Below are 17,833 nucleotides of genomic sequence, written 5' to 3' on the forward strand. Positions count from 1 at the left end.
TAAAAAATTCTCTTTTTCGCTTTTTCCTTCAATTTTCGATTCATATCTTTTAATTTTTCCATACTTGCCATTTAGGTGGCGAAATTTGTCTTCTTGATAAAAAAAATTGTTATTTTCAGTTTTATCGATGCCAGAAATTATAATATAACAAGATAGAGAGAGAGAAAGAGAGACACGTGGCAATCGGAATTATCGTTTATCCGACATAGTTTTCGTTCATTAGCGCATGCGTCTGTATTCTTACATCTAAGTATTATAAAATAATATACTTACCTACACAGATTAGCGCAGGTCCGGAGGGACTTAGGGGAAAAGCTTGCCGAGTGTGATATTATTGGGGGGGCTAATCATGATCTTGTACGGCTATGCGTTGCCTGCGATACGGGTTATTTTCGACACACATTGGAACGGTACCACCTGTATCATCAGTTCATGCATCTGTCACCCACCTGCGTCTTGCCATTGATATCTAGGTAATGTTAAGAAGCGATTAAGTCGCAGCGATTCGGGTAAGAATAGAACTGTAGGAAGATTTTTTATTCCGTATGAAACCCCGTAGGGTTATTATAACAATTAAGCCTTCATCATTTTATAATGTCATATATTCTTTAATACGATTAGGCAAAAAAAATTTTGTACCGATCTTTGGATCACATTAACACACATCGCCGATATAATTTTTCGAACAGAAGTTTGAAGTATCATCCTGGATTTCCAACTTTGAGCAGTCGTGCAATGATAATACACATACATACATGCGTAACAAACACGTTTCACAACTCGAGATCACTTCAGTGTTGTGAATCATCTGAATACGAGTGCCTGTAGATAATAAGATAGTAAATTTAAAGTATCGATGCCTCGGATTATGTATACACGAGGAAGATTAACAAACGATATAATCAACTTTCGATTTGCTGTCCCAAAAGATTTTCCATAATGGCGTCGTCTGAGTATGCCATTGTTCGTTTATCTGTCATCAGATAAGATTTTATTTGATTTCTTTGATTGAAATTAATCCTAGTAGACATGCATACGTAAGGTAATTCGAAACAGTTGTCGCGATTATAATTAAATTTCACTCAATCTTGAGAGGTGACTTTTAACACCGTCGATTGTAAACGTTGCAACGCTTAGAAACTGCACTTTTCAAAGCTTCTGTTCTGCCGGCACCGAACGAAACGAACACTTCGCGATACAGTGAATACATGCGGCAACGATTGGATATTGCAACGGGGAACAATAAATACCTATTTACAGTAGCGTAGACGAGGGAAATTGAGGTAAAATAAATAAGCAAAAGCGACCGGCTTGTTCCCTTGGACAAGTCGTGCCGATTGGATACTGTTATCAGCGTTCACGGATTAAAGGTCACCCCCGTGAAGATATTGGTATACTTAATGGCTTAGCGACCGTCGCAACGATACCGCGCAGTTCAGGCCGCAACTCCGTTGCACTCGTCCTCCATTGCCTGGCGGCTAGGTATTATTGTTAAACATAAATTTCCATTCCCGTAACAAAAGTACGCGATATTTCTATTTGGTTATTGAAAATTGTATAATCGTGCGGTATTTCAGCTTGTCGATTATTTCGCTGTGGAATATATGTATAGTAGTCTGTGCGTTATTTTAAATCCATTTTTCGATATCGCTTTTTCGCCTCGATCTGCAACGCTGCACTTGGAGTTTACGTTTAAGAGATAATCGTGAGACGCGAGGTAAGCATTATTTTATACAAACTATGTGTGTTCGCACGTAGGTATGTACCGATATACCTACGCGCTTCGCGCGCATGAATCAGTACAGTAGAACCTCTCTTTTTTTAATTTTGTATATTTTTCATTTCTTTCCCGATATCCTCTAAAGTTTCAACCTCTAAGTTTCAATAATAACTTGAGACTCGTTGTCGGATAGCTTACGCGACATTTTTTTCAACAGTCCATATAGACGAGCTGTTCGGTGAAAAATATGAAGGGTTCTACCGTATATTTCAGCTCCGATAACCGGTATATAATATTATTAACGCTAATGCGATCAACACGGTCGCAGAAACGTCCATCTTGTACATTTACATCAACATATGCATTTATTTACTTGGAAACAATAACCGAAGGTCTAGCGTAAGCTCCAAAGTACGAATCGCAATAGAAATGAGGTTGAGTGGGAGACGGTTTGAAGTCTGAGGTATAATAGTCGGCGAAATTACTTGGAATGGCAAAGTATTCGTTATGGATGGGGGGGATATTGAATTCCATGAATTTGGTACGTTTCATTGCAATTCACCAAGCCATGACCCCGTCGAAATAATGTAGAAATTTTACAACATCACGAAGTGAAGAAACTTACAATTAATGCCTGTCATTCTTTAAAAGGCTACCACAATTTTAATCGTCCGAATTGTTGGGTGTTTTGCACGAAAGTTTTTGCGAATCAACCAATCGTACATTCAATTTTAATCCGCGACTCAACACGTAGAAGAGCAAGTGAACCTTCTACTCGTCACCTCCGGTTCCGTGGAATACAAGCTTCGGATTTCCGCCACCTTTTTGAAACGCTAGCAAATTCTAAACTCTGTTACATACTATATGTATATTATACCGCTTTCCTAGAGTAGGTGTAACTTTTGTTCTTTCGTACTGTTGTCAGGTATACTATACCACACCATATCACAATGTAGGTACTCTGCGCAACGCTCAGTGTATATCAGGTACATACAGGAATGCATCGTTAACGCTGGCACTTACTTTGTGCAATAAACGAATGTCCATAGGCGTAGAGCACGTTGTTCGTTAACGGTTCTACCTTCGGTTCAGGTATACTTACTTCAGTATATTTCCACCACGTTAACGAAGTTTGAAAAATAGTCGAGCAGACCGAACTTCTCGAATTCTGACGGACTTCACGCTATCTGTTATTTAAACCTTATGATCCTTGTACCCGGGGATCTTGTAAGCGTGTACTACAATTATAAACAGGTATGCGTTATACATTATACCTACTTATCTATCGTATAGTCTGACTCGTTGTCAAGTACAGTCCGCTAAAGATAATTCCCGACGAACTGCACCGGCCGACAATAATACATGCTCAGGATAACTCGTTCCTAAGTTACAAGCTTATACCCACCTATACTAACTACATGCCTAAGCAACAGCTGATTTTACCTGTGTGGCCCGCATGTAAGTCGCTCTCTGTTGGGGCTGATACTGTGAACATTGCTTGCTACCTGACCCTACAGAGAGAGAGAGAGAGCCGCTTATGCGGGCCTCGGGTTAATAAATCAACTCCTCTTACTCGCACTCGTAGTTTTTGTATAATATGCTTTACGGTTACCTCGAAACGAATGGCCTTGTGTGCATGTACCTACCTACGTGACGCTGTTCGATTTTCAACTTTGCAGAAAATAACAGAAGCGAAATAAAGCACCTTAGTTCACGAGAGGTCACTGCCTCCATCCAGATAATATAATGATTTATTCGCATAATATCCGCGATGACTATACCTATAGTCAATTACCTGCCCCTGAACGTTAATCCTCCTAGCCATAACGTCCGATGCAGGTAATTCCAACATTTCACGTCTAATGTACTTGCTTGCATAGTACCTAGAATTTTAGTTTAATACTTATTGTGTACGATACGACTCGACCGAATCGGCACTGCAGCCTTGAAGGTATGTAGGCATTACAATTCGAGCTCGAACGTAGCGAAATGTGAGACAATGAGTATGGCGTTATACCTATACCGAGATACATACATGCATACGTGCATCGTCTACATAGATTGTATGTATGTATAGCGCCGAAGAAAATCATATTTCCTTAACAATTTTAACACCAGACTTTGGCCTGACACCGGACACGGAGAATGATTACCATGTGAAGGAGGTTCAAGATATGGTGACTATCATTCAGAGGATGATTAAAGATGGTAAGACACAGACTAAGGAACGAAATTAAAACAAGAAAAAAATACCAACAATTCGATAGCAGCGATACTTACCTGTTTATTACCAGATGGATAACATTTTCAGCCGGATGTTGTCTTATGGAAGAACTAATTATTATATTCATTAAATTTTTCTTTATTCAATCCGTAATGACGTATTTGGGGAACGGCTAGGTAGTAAGTCATTCAAAAGTTACGTAAGTGGAAGGAATATCGGGGGTGTTGTTATGCTTATATCACCCTTATACGGGGCGGAGGGGATTCGGGATGAACGTACCATTGAGTCCCGAATCGAAATTAAGAAAAGAGAAGATAAAACATTCAGAAAAATCGCCAGTAACTCTCTTTGAATCAATGAGAGTGAATTTATTCGAATAGTATACTACATAAGAGAAGTGAATCTGAGCAAATTCGATTTTCAAAAGCTAAGCTATCGACAATTTTGAAGAAAGCTTTATAATTAGAAAATTTCGAATAATAAAACTTGGATGTTTTTTTTTCTCCTCTTCTAACTTTTGATTCAGACCGTCGACCCTTTCTTAAAGGGGTGCCCTGTTCAATTTCGACGTTGACTTATATATCTCCGACATCAAAGTCCACGTATCTTAAACGAAAGAAGGGCTTAACAGTCTTATTCTATATGCAATTCTCTACGAAAACAATCAAACATACTTTCATTTAACGCAGAAATAAAGACGTGGCATAAATTCCACGACTTTACTATTGCGACTTTGTAAAATCCATGCCAGTCATGACATTTATTTATTTCTATGTCAAGTGAAAATGTTTTGGAATGTTTTTCTTCAGAATTGCGTATAGAATGGGGCTGTTAAGCCCTTTTTTTAAGGGGGGGTTAAAAATTGATTAGAAAAACATCACGTGATCAATGGACGCCCCCTTAATAATGTATTATTTTTCAGCGAAATCTTTTTTCCTACTTCATCTAAAATGCACCGGATCTATGTAACAATGTAATACATACTATTGTAATATTGTGATATCCGTGTTCACATGTATCATCATCGGGATTGTCGTATACTGGAGTATATCAAACAGTCATAACTGTGGGATCTGAATACATTTATTACTTACGTGTTTATCTCGGATACAATGTGTGCACTCCCGCCTTAAATAGATACGTCAGTGTGTGTGTGTAGCAGAGAGACACATGCGGCTGGAAATATTCAACAGGTGCCGGAGATATAGGGAGGATGCGTGCATCATGTACACATACAAGCCTGCAATCTGTCATTGAACGGAGATATTATTTGCTGTTTAAATGAAATCTTACGTCTTGTTTTATATTTTACACATACGAATAATCCTCTCGGAACACATCGTACGAATTCCGGACTATGAACAATAAATTACGAGAGATATGATGAGTGTGTTGATTTGAACTGTTTTGAGCCATTTGAGGTTAGGTTGCGCCAAATTTTATTCATATTTCTCACCAAATTTTCTTCAACGACTTTTTAGCAGATTTTTTTAAGCTTTATTATTATCACGTTTCAGGTCACACATTTCTGAATCCTGAAGTGGTCAATCTTGTCCTGGAACCAGGCATATGGTGAGTCTTTTGATTTTACAAATCTCTGAAACTGTATCTCCATTGTTCTTCGGCCATTAAATTCTGAAAAATAATCCTAACGCTATTGCAGTTCGAAGGACGAAGAGGTGGACAATAATTGTGTTGTGAGAGCGCGCGGCTTACCTTGGCAGTCCTCCGATCAGGACATTGCCAAGTTCTTTAGAGGGCTTAATGTTGCCAAGTGAGTATGCAAATGCTTTACGATATATTTTTATACGATAAAAAGAATACTGTCAGATGTCAGATGCTCAAACTTTGATCAAACTTGGACTAAATCGATATTCGATAGCATTCTGAATTTATGGATCTAAAACGATAGTATTTAACTAATGGATTCCATAAAGAGTATTCAATTTTTTCAGTCACTCAAATATGAGTAAATTGATTTTAATATCTCTTAATTATTGTTTCGATAATAACTATCAGAGTTTCTCAATCGATACAGAACCGTGTAACTGATCAATTAATCCTGGCATGATCAAAATTCAAGCACATCACTTACGATACATCCTTTATAAGTCATGATTCATGAGTACCAGTGAAAAATGTACTAGATCATTCACATTTTCAAGACTCTCCAAATAATGTATTCGATTTCTATTACCAAGCATCATTGGAGGTAAAATGAAGGTATTTATAACTAGCTGTTGTATAAAGTTTGGAATTGATAGTTTAGATACAGTTTCATATTGGGATGAATTTAGATCTCGTTTATAGGATATTCGTTTGTGCATGTTTTGAGAACATTGAATCAATAGTTGAAGACATATGAATTGTCATCAAAATTCATATTTCCTTATATATTGGCTACTTCAGGGGGGCAGGTACAAGTTGAATTTTTTTTCCAATAAAATATATTGATTGTTCTTTCTTTTGTTGTTGCAATAGAAACGTGTCTCTATTATTCCATTGAAAAGTCACAGTTTTCTAATATAAGAAGTGCAATTTTGGATTTGAACAATTGTCCAAAAATATCATTAATTTTTGTGTTCAAACAGTAATATAGAACTTTATGTAACTCCTCTGTTATTGAGAAGAGTTCGTAGAGGACCTACCAAAGTAAAAAATTTCGCTATGTTTTCTATATCACCCACACTCCTGTCAAAACCAATCAATTTTGCACTCAGACAAAACAGGAATTGTTTCATCTTAAAGGTATTGTGCAGTGATTTTTTCCTTGGATTAGCCCTCGCTTACATTTTTCTGATACAATTTTTTTTTTTTTTTTCTTCTTTTTTTGAATGTCGCATGGTAACAGTAGGACAGTAAACATACGTTGGCCTCGGTGGGTCTATGTCCGCAGCATCATCGACTGATAGGAGTTATCTCGGGTCACAGATCATGCTTATAAGTTAAAGCGATGTGTTCCCTACTTAGCTTTAACTGTCATTTTAGAACTGCCATATGGAATATGCAACAAATTTTTCTCTGCCAAGTTTTGACCCTAATTTCTCAGTTCATTTCCTTTGTGTTCAAGGAACTAGGAAGTCTGCTAGAACAAGCTTTTCAGGTGTACACTCTTTATTTTCTCCACATTTTATTGTATTTTTTTGGTCCAATGTTGTGTATATTCTCCTGTGAAGTAGGAATAATTTAACCGATTAAAATTACTTGATATCGTTTTTTTGATTATCTAATAAGCTTGAATGTTTATTAATTGTGTAATTTATCTGATTTTTCGCATTGCAGAGGCGGTGTTGCTCTGTGTTTGAGCGCACAGGGTAGGCGTAACGGGGAGGCGCTAGTACGCCTAGTAAGCAAAGAGCACAGAGACATGGCGCTTAAAAGGCACAAACACCACATCGGGGCCAGATATATTGAGGTATACAAGGCTTCGGGTGAAGACTTTGTTGGTGTAGCAGGTGGTGCTAGCGGTGAGGCACACGCTTTTCTTTCACGCGGAGCCCAAGTTATAGTCCGAATGAGAGGGCTGCCCTATGATTGCACTGCCAAGCAAGTTGTGAGTCATCCAAACATATTACTAAAGTCAATTGAAATTCTTTTTTGCTAACAAAATGACGACTAAAACTTGGACATACTTACTTTCAGTTGGAGTTTTTCCTAGCTGGCGAAAATTCGTGTCAGGTACTAGACAGTGAGGAAGGTGTGCTATTTGTGAAAAAGCCTGATGGAAGGGCGACTGGCGATGCATTTGTACTTTTTGCCAAAGAAGAAGATGCCGCGAAGGCGCTTAGTAAACATCGGGATTTGATCGGTAGCCGATATATTGAACTCTTTCGAAGCACGACCGCCGAGGTTCAACAGGTACATACTTTCGAACTCAATCAATCTTGCATTATTAATAATTATGTGGCGACTTGGTAGCGTAGTGTGTGTTATTTGTTACATACACTACAATTAATACGATTAATTATGGTATGCAATAAAAAATGAAATAACAAGATACAAACTAACTTACATACTACTTACTGCTGGACTTTAAAGAATATCTGTTGTTAAGGGAGAAAAGTAGGATGGTTTAATTGTAAGTGGCTTCTAAATTGATATTTACTCATCATTCGTTTCTAGGTACTGAATAGATCAATGGATCCAAAAACGTACGAGGCCCCAACACCACTATTGGCGACAATTCCGCAAGTCCCTCTTCTTCCGCAGCATATAATCACCTCCGGAACACGCAAAGATTGCGTGCGTCTGCGCGGTCTCCCATACGAAGCACAAGTTGAACATATATTGGAATTCTTGGGTGAACATGCAAAGAATATAGTCTTTCAAGGCGTTCACATGGTTTACAACGCTCAGGTAAGCAGACAATTTCTACCAATGTTTGAACATGAAGCATCTTCTGATCAAACTAACATATGCCGTTCATGCGATATATGAAAGCATTCAAGGAAAAAAGGCCATTTTACAAGAACATTCGAACGCAAGTGCTTACTAACAACGTAACGAGGATATCTCCTGATTATGTCTTTAATCGACGATGAGCGAGTCGACCAGTTAACAATAGACCAGACACTTGGCAAAGCTATTACTAATTATACTGATAATGTTACTGTTGTCTCTTGATACCCAGGGCCAGCCATCGGGCGAGGCTTTCATTCAGATGGACAGCGAAAGTTCTGCTTACGCCTGTGCATCGCAGCGTCACCATCGTTACATGATATTTGGCAAGAAGCAACGTTACATCGAAGTATTTCAGTGCAGTGGCGAAGATATGAATCTGGTGTTGACAGGCGCTGTAGCACCACCACCTGCGAAAGCTCTACTATCTCCCGGTACGTTGACGACACATAGTCCTGCAACCCTGGCCCATCCTCCTCCTCCATCGACGGTGGCCCTGCCGAATCACCATCAGCAAACTCCCCTGTGGGATATACACACCTTGGTCCAAGCTCATCAGGCTCAGGCCCAAGCTCAGGCTCAGGCTCAAGCTCAAGCTCAGGCTCAGGCTCAGGCTCAGGCTCAAGCTCAGGCGCAAGCTCAAGCCCAAGCGATGAGAAATCAAGATTTATGGTTAATGGCTCTCGCCTCAAACCCTCCTCCCACCTCATCGTCATCTCCCGCCTCTCCAACGTCGGCGGTAACTAGTAAAGCATTGGCGCTACCGCCACCACCACAATCCCAAATCTCCGCTTATAGCATGGCCCCGCCGACATTGCACGCCCAACCTCCCCCGGCTCCGTTCTTACTGTTTAACATGCAACCCCGTTACCCAATACTGCGGGCTCCACCCCAAGGACTGTTACCTCCGTTGGTACACACTAGCCAGTTGAATCCGGCAGCTATCATGGGTCTGAAACGCTCGTGGGAAAACGCGTTTCCAGCTGAGACTGCCGGCAATCCCGCAAAACGAGCGTGGCAACCATCGGCAGCTTTCCAAAACCCGCAACAAGCCGCTGCTGCCTCAGGGCTCGCCTATCCCGCTCAATTCTATCCGCAAATGTAATGAATACAAACCTCGACAGGCAGCTCCTGCGATCAGCTAACGGACTCAACACTTCGTATGGTTTCAAGTACATATCTGTACTGCTGTCGTGGTAGGATACGTGTTCAATTAGTAATCCCCTAGTACGGAAACGGCTAAAGAACAAGGAAATTTTCCAAATTGCCTTGAAGAACGTAGGATGTACAATTAGCGAATTTTCGGCTAACTATAACAAATACCTATCTCGCGGGAAAATCATTCGCGCTGGTGCAAATCTATTCAGTCGGACGCGGCTCAAATTTTCAGCAACGTATTATTTATGCGATATTTTTTTATATAAATAATAATTATACATATATAGCCGAGATAATTCTTAGAATCGTAGCAGTTGTCACATGGCACAGATAGGGCTCGCGCAAATTTTAGATATTTTTCTATAGCTTTGGTTCAGTACCTGCAGTTCAAAAGAGCGTAATATAGGTAGGAATGGTAGCCGGTACTCATTAATAATTGGAAAATGCGGACAAGGCTTGCGGCTAATTGAATTGACTCGGTTTAATTGATATACATATATTTTTATATATATACACAAATAAATATAAATACTAAAATATATTATAAGATTATGATTACCTAGAGATATGGGTATTGGGAACCTGTATTGTACATGCTCGTGTAGATACGAAAGTTCCGTTTATCATCACTTATATTTGATAACTTTTACCCTTTTGGGAGTAAGTTGAATGACGCGCAGCGAATATTTAGGCGGGAGCAGTAAGACAATTCTCATTCCTATAACGTATATAGATGCACGGACAAATAGGACACGTTCAACTGGACCTATCGATGACAATAATTATTTGTTACGTGTGACCTATTCTTGATATATACATGTATATTATTATTGCTGATATATTGCCTGCTCGGGCGGACCTATAATATAGAAATACTAGGGACCATTTATATAATATGATGATAAATATACCATATTCATCGTTGTACAGAACGACCAACGACATTCCAATGGAAATCTTACTTTTTTTTGGAAGTTTTTTTTTTCAATATTCGTTTAACGCATTGCCAGCACCCAAGTGCCTTTTTTCATACGTGATAGAAAGTACTTACGTATTGTTAGGATCTATCAGATCAGAGCTACTGTTGATGATGATAATTAGTATATTTGTACCTTTGAAGAATAGATTCTAGGAAACTATAAACTATAGGTAGGCACTATAATTCGCTCTCAAATCAAGATTTAATAATGTCTTGTAATATGTATATAGATATAGTAAGAATATTATTATTTCAAGTATAGTATGATACAGTGGTTACAATGACAGGCCTTTGACAAACCAAATCTTTGTACAAGATTTGACCTTTCAACATCATTTAGCAAAAGTTCAAATTTCAATTTGGTATAAGCGAGCCCTAATTAACACTGAACGTGGTCTGCAATATTCTCATCTCGTTTATTTCTATAAAGATGGAAGTAAAATAAGTGATAATCAGACTTTTGACATTCTTCCATGCGTACCTATTTTCTACATATTATTATGATTAGATGTTAGGAATAGTTATTCCATCCAATATAATATAATAATTCTTAACCTTAGCATAGCTCTTTTTTCATTCTACGAGACGGTTTTTCGCATCCTCGATTCTCTATTGTACTACAGAATTAGGATCATTCGAACGTTAATTCTGGATTCCAATACGATTCTACAACAGTTCCAAATAGGATCAAGTGGGATAACCTGATATCTATCGATAGGCACTAGAATTTTCTGTCAAGCATTGAACAATTGTGGCGAAGAGAAAAGTAGTGATAGTAGGAACACAGTGGTACTTTAAACTGTTTACAATCCTAATCTAAAATGTTCATTTTAAGCTTGCCACGATCAATGCTTTGTTCTTAGTCGCAGGTAGGGGCCGCAAGTAATTTCCAACGACCCCCCTCCCTCCCACTGCTCCTCACTCCCTCTTCACCAATATTTAGCACTTTTTTCATCGAGATCTTGTACTTAACTCGGTGTTGGGAAATCCAATTTCTTCCACATTCCCCATTGATTGGTAATTAATAACCAACGTTAAAGATATTAATATTTTGAAGCTGTTGAGCACTCAGAATTGTTAAATTTTTTTTCTTAGAGAGTTGTATAAACTTTATACGAGTAGTCTTTTGCTAAAACTGTAAAAAATTATTACCCCAATATCATTATAATTTTTTTGCTCATGCATACGATCATGTTTAACTTGCATGACTGAAAAATATGTGAGCCCTGGCGTTGCAGCAAGTTACACTGGTTTTTTTTTTTTTCTCTATAGCTCGTTTTTATATTAACAGTGAGATTTATAAAATAATCATTTGCATATGGTGTCATACATCAGTACATGCCGATATATATTTACTGTATCATGTATGTATTTATTTTTTTATTTTCTCGCAGTTTCAGCAGATCGATGGTATATTGATTTTTATGCCAATTTTGTTACTTATATACTTCCAAAATTTCTATTTATTTTCATAAATCCTTGGAGTCATGGTAGTTGTTAAATTTTACGTTAAGTAGTGTGAACAGAGTTTTTTTTGCCGAGCAACGTTCGTCATAAACATCTTGCTTCTGATGGAAGAATACGACATTTATTTTCTGAAAAGTTTAATAGACCACAACTAGTGTTTGTAAATATTTTTTATGCTAATCTAATCGAGAAACCATTTACAGGGTATCGAGATATTTATTACGACGTTCACGGCATAGTGCGAGAATCAAGTATATGCCAATTGTTTGCTGAATATCTTTCATCGGCAAGGAAATACTTGTTCCTCCCGCTTGACTAGTATAAACAACATAAATCTAACGATAACGGCTACAATTCAAGGTAGAACGAGACTATTTGGGTACGACATGTGTAGCAAGTGAATATAAATATTCTCTCTGTTATCAACCCAGTTATGTTACATATGTTATTACATGCATATAGTCGTCGGTTCTATCTTGCATCGCCTAAGAGTGCCTCTTGAAAATTCTGACAACAACTTGACGATATGGTATAGGCAAATTTTTTCGGAAATGCTGCATTAGCAGGTACTCAAGTCTAGTGTACATTACATCACTAATGATAGTTGCAGTGATTTTGGTTTCAATCGAAAGGTTCGCTAGTCGAAAGATAAATACTTGAATATATATCATGTGGCTATCACCATTTCGATACAGAAATAGCAATGAATGTATTGAGAAATAATCAAAGTAGAATACTATGTACTTTGATCTCACTACTTTCTTGCATTTGATATTTTTCGGGTAACTGTCTTCTATCAATTCCTGACGTGCCAGAATTTTCGAGAGAGATGCGCACACTACATTGCATTATAATGTTGGCTTTCGCTGGATTCACAAACAATCATGGGCAGAGACAATTATTTTCTATTATCCCTGTACTAACCGATGCTATACATATTGGACCGTGACTTGTGCTGGATGTGTTGTTTGGTGTTCTGGATGGCTAACCTGGTGACTGATAGTTATGTGTATCGTTAATTATTATATTGCATATAGTTATCTGCATTAATTATTATCACTATAGCACCTGATGTCCTATGAATATCGAGCAGTATTAAACGCTCCGGTATTGGGTCATATAGGACATATTTTAGAGGGTTTCTTTCCGATCTTTTTTTTTTTGTTTCTATTCCACCTTGTTTCCTGTTTAGTTTTCTCTCTTCCAAATCTTGTAAAACCTTGATTATATTTTTTCAACAAATAATTTATGATTCCGAATTATCAATAGACAACGTCAATTGTTAATTCATAGGATTGATTTTTCCACATTGCACCCACTACGATTCGGAATACAAAACAATGCAAATATGGTTACTTTCCAAAGAACTGATGTGTGGAGATACCACAAAGCCTTCTATCAATTTTTCAGTATGGCTATATCATCCTTCATGTTTGAAGAAGGATGTAAAATATATCAATGCTAATTACATTTTTGATGCTCAACATGTTCAAGCAAATGTTACAATTAGTAAAACTACATTTGATGGATAGGTCTCATAGAGGCATGAAATTCAGTATTTCACTTACAATTAGAACCTATAGCAAGTTTAGCCACCTACTTTTTCTGATACTTCAACCATTTATTCGAATGACACGAGATTTGACATAGGATTGGAAAACGTGCCAATGAACTCACACTAAGACAGGAATAGATCTCATTAAATTAGATATTGATATTCGCGACTGTTGAATGGATATATTATTCAATTAAGTTGCAACGTGTATCTACGAGCTCTTTGTATCTCTTCACACCTTAATAACCTTTTTCCCTTCTCCACTCCTTCGGACTCATTCTTTCTAAAAAATTTGTTGAAACTGAATGTTTTCAACAGTAGATAACTTACAGAATTTACTTACAAGCTTCTGCCTTTTTTTTGAACTAGCGAAAGCTAACACACTTGGTTAAGTGATTGGCATAAAGATAAAATTTATCAGTTCAATAATGGAGCATTTTACACGAATTCTAGCAATACTGGGACTTAGGACTATTTATCGCTGTATACTCTCTGTATGTCGATCATTATATTAATATTAATAATCATGTTATTAATAAATGTACTCGTGTCTCGTGGATATATACGCTTGTTGGGTTGGTGGACTTTTACCTTGATACCTTATTCATTGCTCGTACTTTTTGTTCAATCTTTCTCACAAGGCATTTTTCAGTTTTAAAAAAAATTTTTTTTTGTTTCCTTCCATTTTCTTTATTCAAATTTCATAGATTTACTTAGATACTGTTGAACTATGTATTCCCATTTGAGTATACTTGTGCACGCATGTACATACCTTACATACTGGCATACAAGTATCAGTGCTTTTTTTTTATGTATCGTATGTCGGTATATTAATTACATTTTCTTTGCAAGGTAGATCGCTTGTAAAAACGACGCTGAACTCATACAACAGGTGATTAATAAATAACGTCGGGATAAAATCTTGGATATTCGACTCCCAGTGTAGGAATAGCATCAGTTTTCATTGATCTACGAACTCCCCTCACTTGTATAACATTTTCCATGTTCACAATGACTGATCATTATTGGAAGAGATTCGAAAATATTACGTGAAGCAGCCTAGTAAAAGTTATGTAGGATTCGTGCTTCTCCCCCAAAGAGCCCTCACACAATTCACGTACGGTCCCTCGACAAAAAAAAAATTGAGGGCGTGCTATCAAATGAGAGCATCTTCGGACAGCCCAATCATTGCTTACTGGATAAATACTAAATAGATAAGCCGGAATCTACTAGCGTCAAGCCATTGCAGTGAGCGGTGATGGGCTGCTAAACATCAGTCAACTGAAAAGTAATGGTAAATCACCAAATTTATCATTTGCTTCCAAAAGAAAGCTTCTGAACCTACAACTTTTATGGGTGATATACTAATTAGTATCAGTATATTGCAATAGATTCACCTTGCAAAAAAATGTGGTTAATATAAAACACTACGCACATGTATAACTCAGATGAAAATGTATTAATCGAAACTTTTTTTACCCTCAGTGTTCTCAAAGTAAACCAGTAGTGTGAAAGAATAACTTTTATTTTATGTAGGGGGGACCTTTTTGGAGTGGGAAACTTGTGGCAACATGAGATTTCTTTTTTCAGAACATAGACTGTTCTAATGAAACGCCAGGATACGTATCTTTTAATTTTGTGGCCTGTTTTTTACTCAAATCCACTGCCTGGCACCTGGTCTTCTTCACCCTTCTTGTGAATTTCTCTAAGTGGCCCACTTGGAGAGGTCTCCTCTCTATAACAATGCATTATATGCATACCGTTTTACAAAAAGTACGATCATCACATTCCTGTTCCGTTATTTACGATACTTCACTGGGTTCGCAGGTATGAGTAGGTACCAATTGAGATAAATTTTACACATGTTGCAGCCTCTATTCTCCTTTAAACTGTAAAATTTTCTATTTCTATTCTCTAAAGTGTAAGTTTAGTTAACACAAAACCATTTGGTGCCATACATATTCGGTGAATATTTTTCATGGCATACTGTTCAGTATGTGATTTTGGCTTCATCAGAGGTATTCGTGTTTTTTTTTTTCTACACTCCAGAACTGAATTATACAACAACCAATGTTAGCTAATTACTGCTACGAATATTACGAATATTATAGTTAAACCTAATAAAAACTTGAGTAACAAACTATTCCTAAGCCAAATCAGATTTTCACATACAAGTATTGTCACATTCAGTTTTTTTTATTGTCTTGCCAACACTAAATTACGATTTTCTTCTATCGTCAATGCAGTGAAAATTCAGATGGGAATAAAATGAGGTCAAGTGATGAGAATTCACGAAAATTCTGTATATTAGTATTCACTTATGGAGTGTGACATTGGTGTCGACTAGATGTATGAAAAATTGTGAACTATGTAACTTGCGTATCTAGTGAAGGTTTCACTTTCTTATAGGACTGCAATCACCCGATATTTGGTGACAATAATTACTACCTAATTATTGAAATATTTCAGAAACCAACAACCAGACTTCGTTCAACTGATTTTTTTTTATTTCATTACCATTATGACAGAAAATTTGATTTGATCAATTCGTTCTGGACAATTCAAAGTGTAATTGTATCCATATGCTAAATCTCTAGTCTAGGATATATTATAGTTTTTAATTGGGTCCTCAGATACCGGCAAATAATTTGGTTGGGTAGTTGCAAAAATTATTTGCAATTGCGGGTTGGTAATAATAGATAATTGTTGAACATCTTAACAACGTATCATCATAACAATGTCTTTGTTGTAACAATGATCATTTTCATTTAGTATATTTTTACTCTGTTCAAAACCAAGCAGTAACATTGGCAATATTACCAATTAATATAGTTTTGAATCTTGTGCAGCGGAGTGTTGGTTTCTGAATATTGTTGGTTGGAGGCATGTGCAGCCAAGGTATCCGAGTCACAAACTATATTTTGAAAATATTAGCGATTCCTAGCAACAATGTTGATGGTCATATGGTATTTTATGGTGTGTCCGGGGCTCTGCCTGGTGGATGGACCATAATTATCTCGCTATCTTGCCGAGCCCAACTCCGGTCATTGCTACTATATCCCTGCTATATTACTCTGTCCGCTTGACCTGCGATATTTTATTTCCAAAACTATATTACGAATCACATTTGGGAATACAGCCGCGTTTTTTTTTTGTATATTTCACAAAATAACAGCATTAACTTGTATATTTGTTAGTTTGAACTCGACGCGTTGTATAGGCACATAATGTGGGGAAATATTATGTCAGTTTTCCAAAATTTCTTTTTCAAGTAATCGGATGTTAGTGTGGGTAGCAGTGGTAAAGGAGCAGACTATCTGAACGGCGAAGATTATTGGTGTGGTAAGAAAATATTACGGGGATGGAATAAATGATTAAAACAGCTTATTGTGGTCTGTGGACAATTGGACATAGAAAGTGTGGGGATTGGTTGGCAGAGGGAGGGCAGAGGGTGGGATAGGGGCGGAATTTTACAATGGTCAGTGCGACGTTAACGTATGTTACGTGGTGCAGTGTCGATGGCAGTATGGTAGCGGGACTACAGTACGTATACTAACTTCTGTGCTTCAGGTAGGCCAATTATTCCAATCATTATATCATCCCGAATCAGCTGTCGGTGGTTTACAGTTGATAATAATGAAAAATGACCTATATGTTTACATTCAGAGTATTTTTACTTGTTTATTTTCTCAACACTTGAAATCGACTAGCTGTTATTTCTTTTTATTATTTGACTGCATCCCACCGAACGTCATGGAATTCTATGTGCATTCAGAATTTATGATATTGATGATTTGTACTTCATTGCTCGATGATTCACATCACAGTCGACGGGTGTCAAATACTTAAATTCATTCGTGAGGCGCTCAAATGTTCTTGTTTCTTCAGAGCACTGTCGTTACCATTGCACTAATACGAATCACAATCCTAAAATTCTCACTGCACAAAACCACGTCAAGGCTATACACTTAATTGTATGGGTATAATAGCCCATAGACTTTATTTGTAAATAGAATCATGGGTTCGTTGGTTAATTGGCTAATGTTACTCGTTCGGTAGCTTTCTATAACGAATTTATTATACATTGCTGCAAATCTGCCTACTTTTATATTGTCACATAGAATGATCTTTATAAAAAATAATATAGCAATAAGCTTTGTTATTAAAATGATGGAAAAAGCTTTTACCAGTAGATATATCTGTATGTATAACTTTAATAATTACGACTACTTTTGAACTCAAATTTTGGCTTTGAAATACAGTTAATTACTCCTCCAAACTGAACGTCTCTTTTTTGCGACAGCTATACATGTAATTTCTTCTTGCCACATA

At 37.2% G+C, this 17,833-nt stretch overlaps 1 protein-coding gene across 3 annotated transcripts in view; it reads left to right on the plus strand.

The window, feature by feature from the left end:
• Nucleotides 1-17,833, plus strand: part of LOC124407096 (RNA-binding protein fusilli) — a 36,519-nt gene that overhangs the window by 14,657 nt on the left and 4,029 nt on the right. For 2 of the 3 annotated variants that reach the window (XM_046882919.1, XM_046882920.1), the window contains exons 4-10: nucleotides 3,839-3,928; nucleotides 5,462-5,516; nucleotides 5,608-5,718; nucleotides 7,227-7,497; nucleotides 7,587-7,802; nucleotides 8,067-8,300; nucleotides 8,575-8,776. In XM_046882919.1, coding sequence (XP_046738875.1) covers nucleotides 3,839-3,928; nucleotides 5,462-5,516; nucleotides 5,608-5,718; nucleotides 7,227-7,497; nucleotides 7,587-7,802; nucleotides 8,067-8,300; nucleotides 8,575-8,776 — 1,179 coding nt within the window. Of the gene's footprint in view, nucleotides 1-3,838; nucleotides 3,929-5,461; nucleotides 5,517-5,607; nucleotides 5,719-7,226; nucleotides 7,498-7,586; nucleotides 7,803-8,066; nucleotides 8,301-8,574; nucleotides 9,675-17,833 lie in introns of those variants that run through there. The other variant, XM_046882918.1, reaches the window with a different exon arrangement.

Source organism: Diprion similis, chromosome 6, assembly GCF_021155765.1.
Source record: "Diprion similis isolate iyDipSimi1 chromosome 6, iyDipSimi1.1, whole genome shotgun sequence".
Classification (NCBI taxonomy): Eukaryota; Metazoa; Arthropoda; class Insecta; order Hymenoptera; family Diprionidae; genus Diprion; species Diprion similis.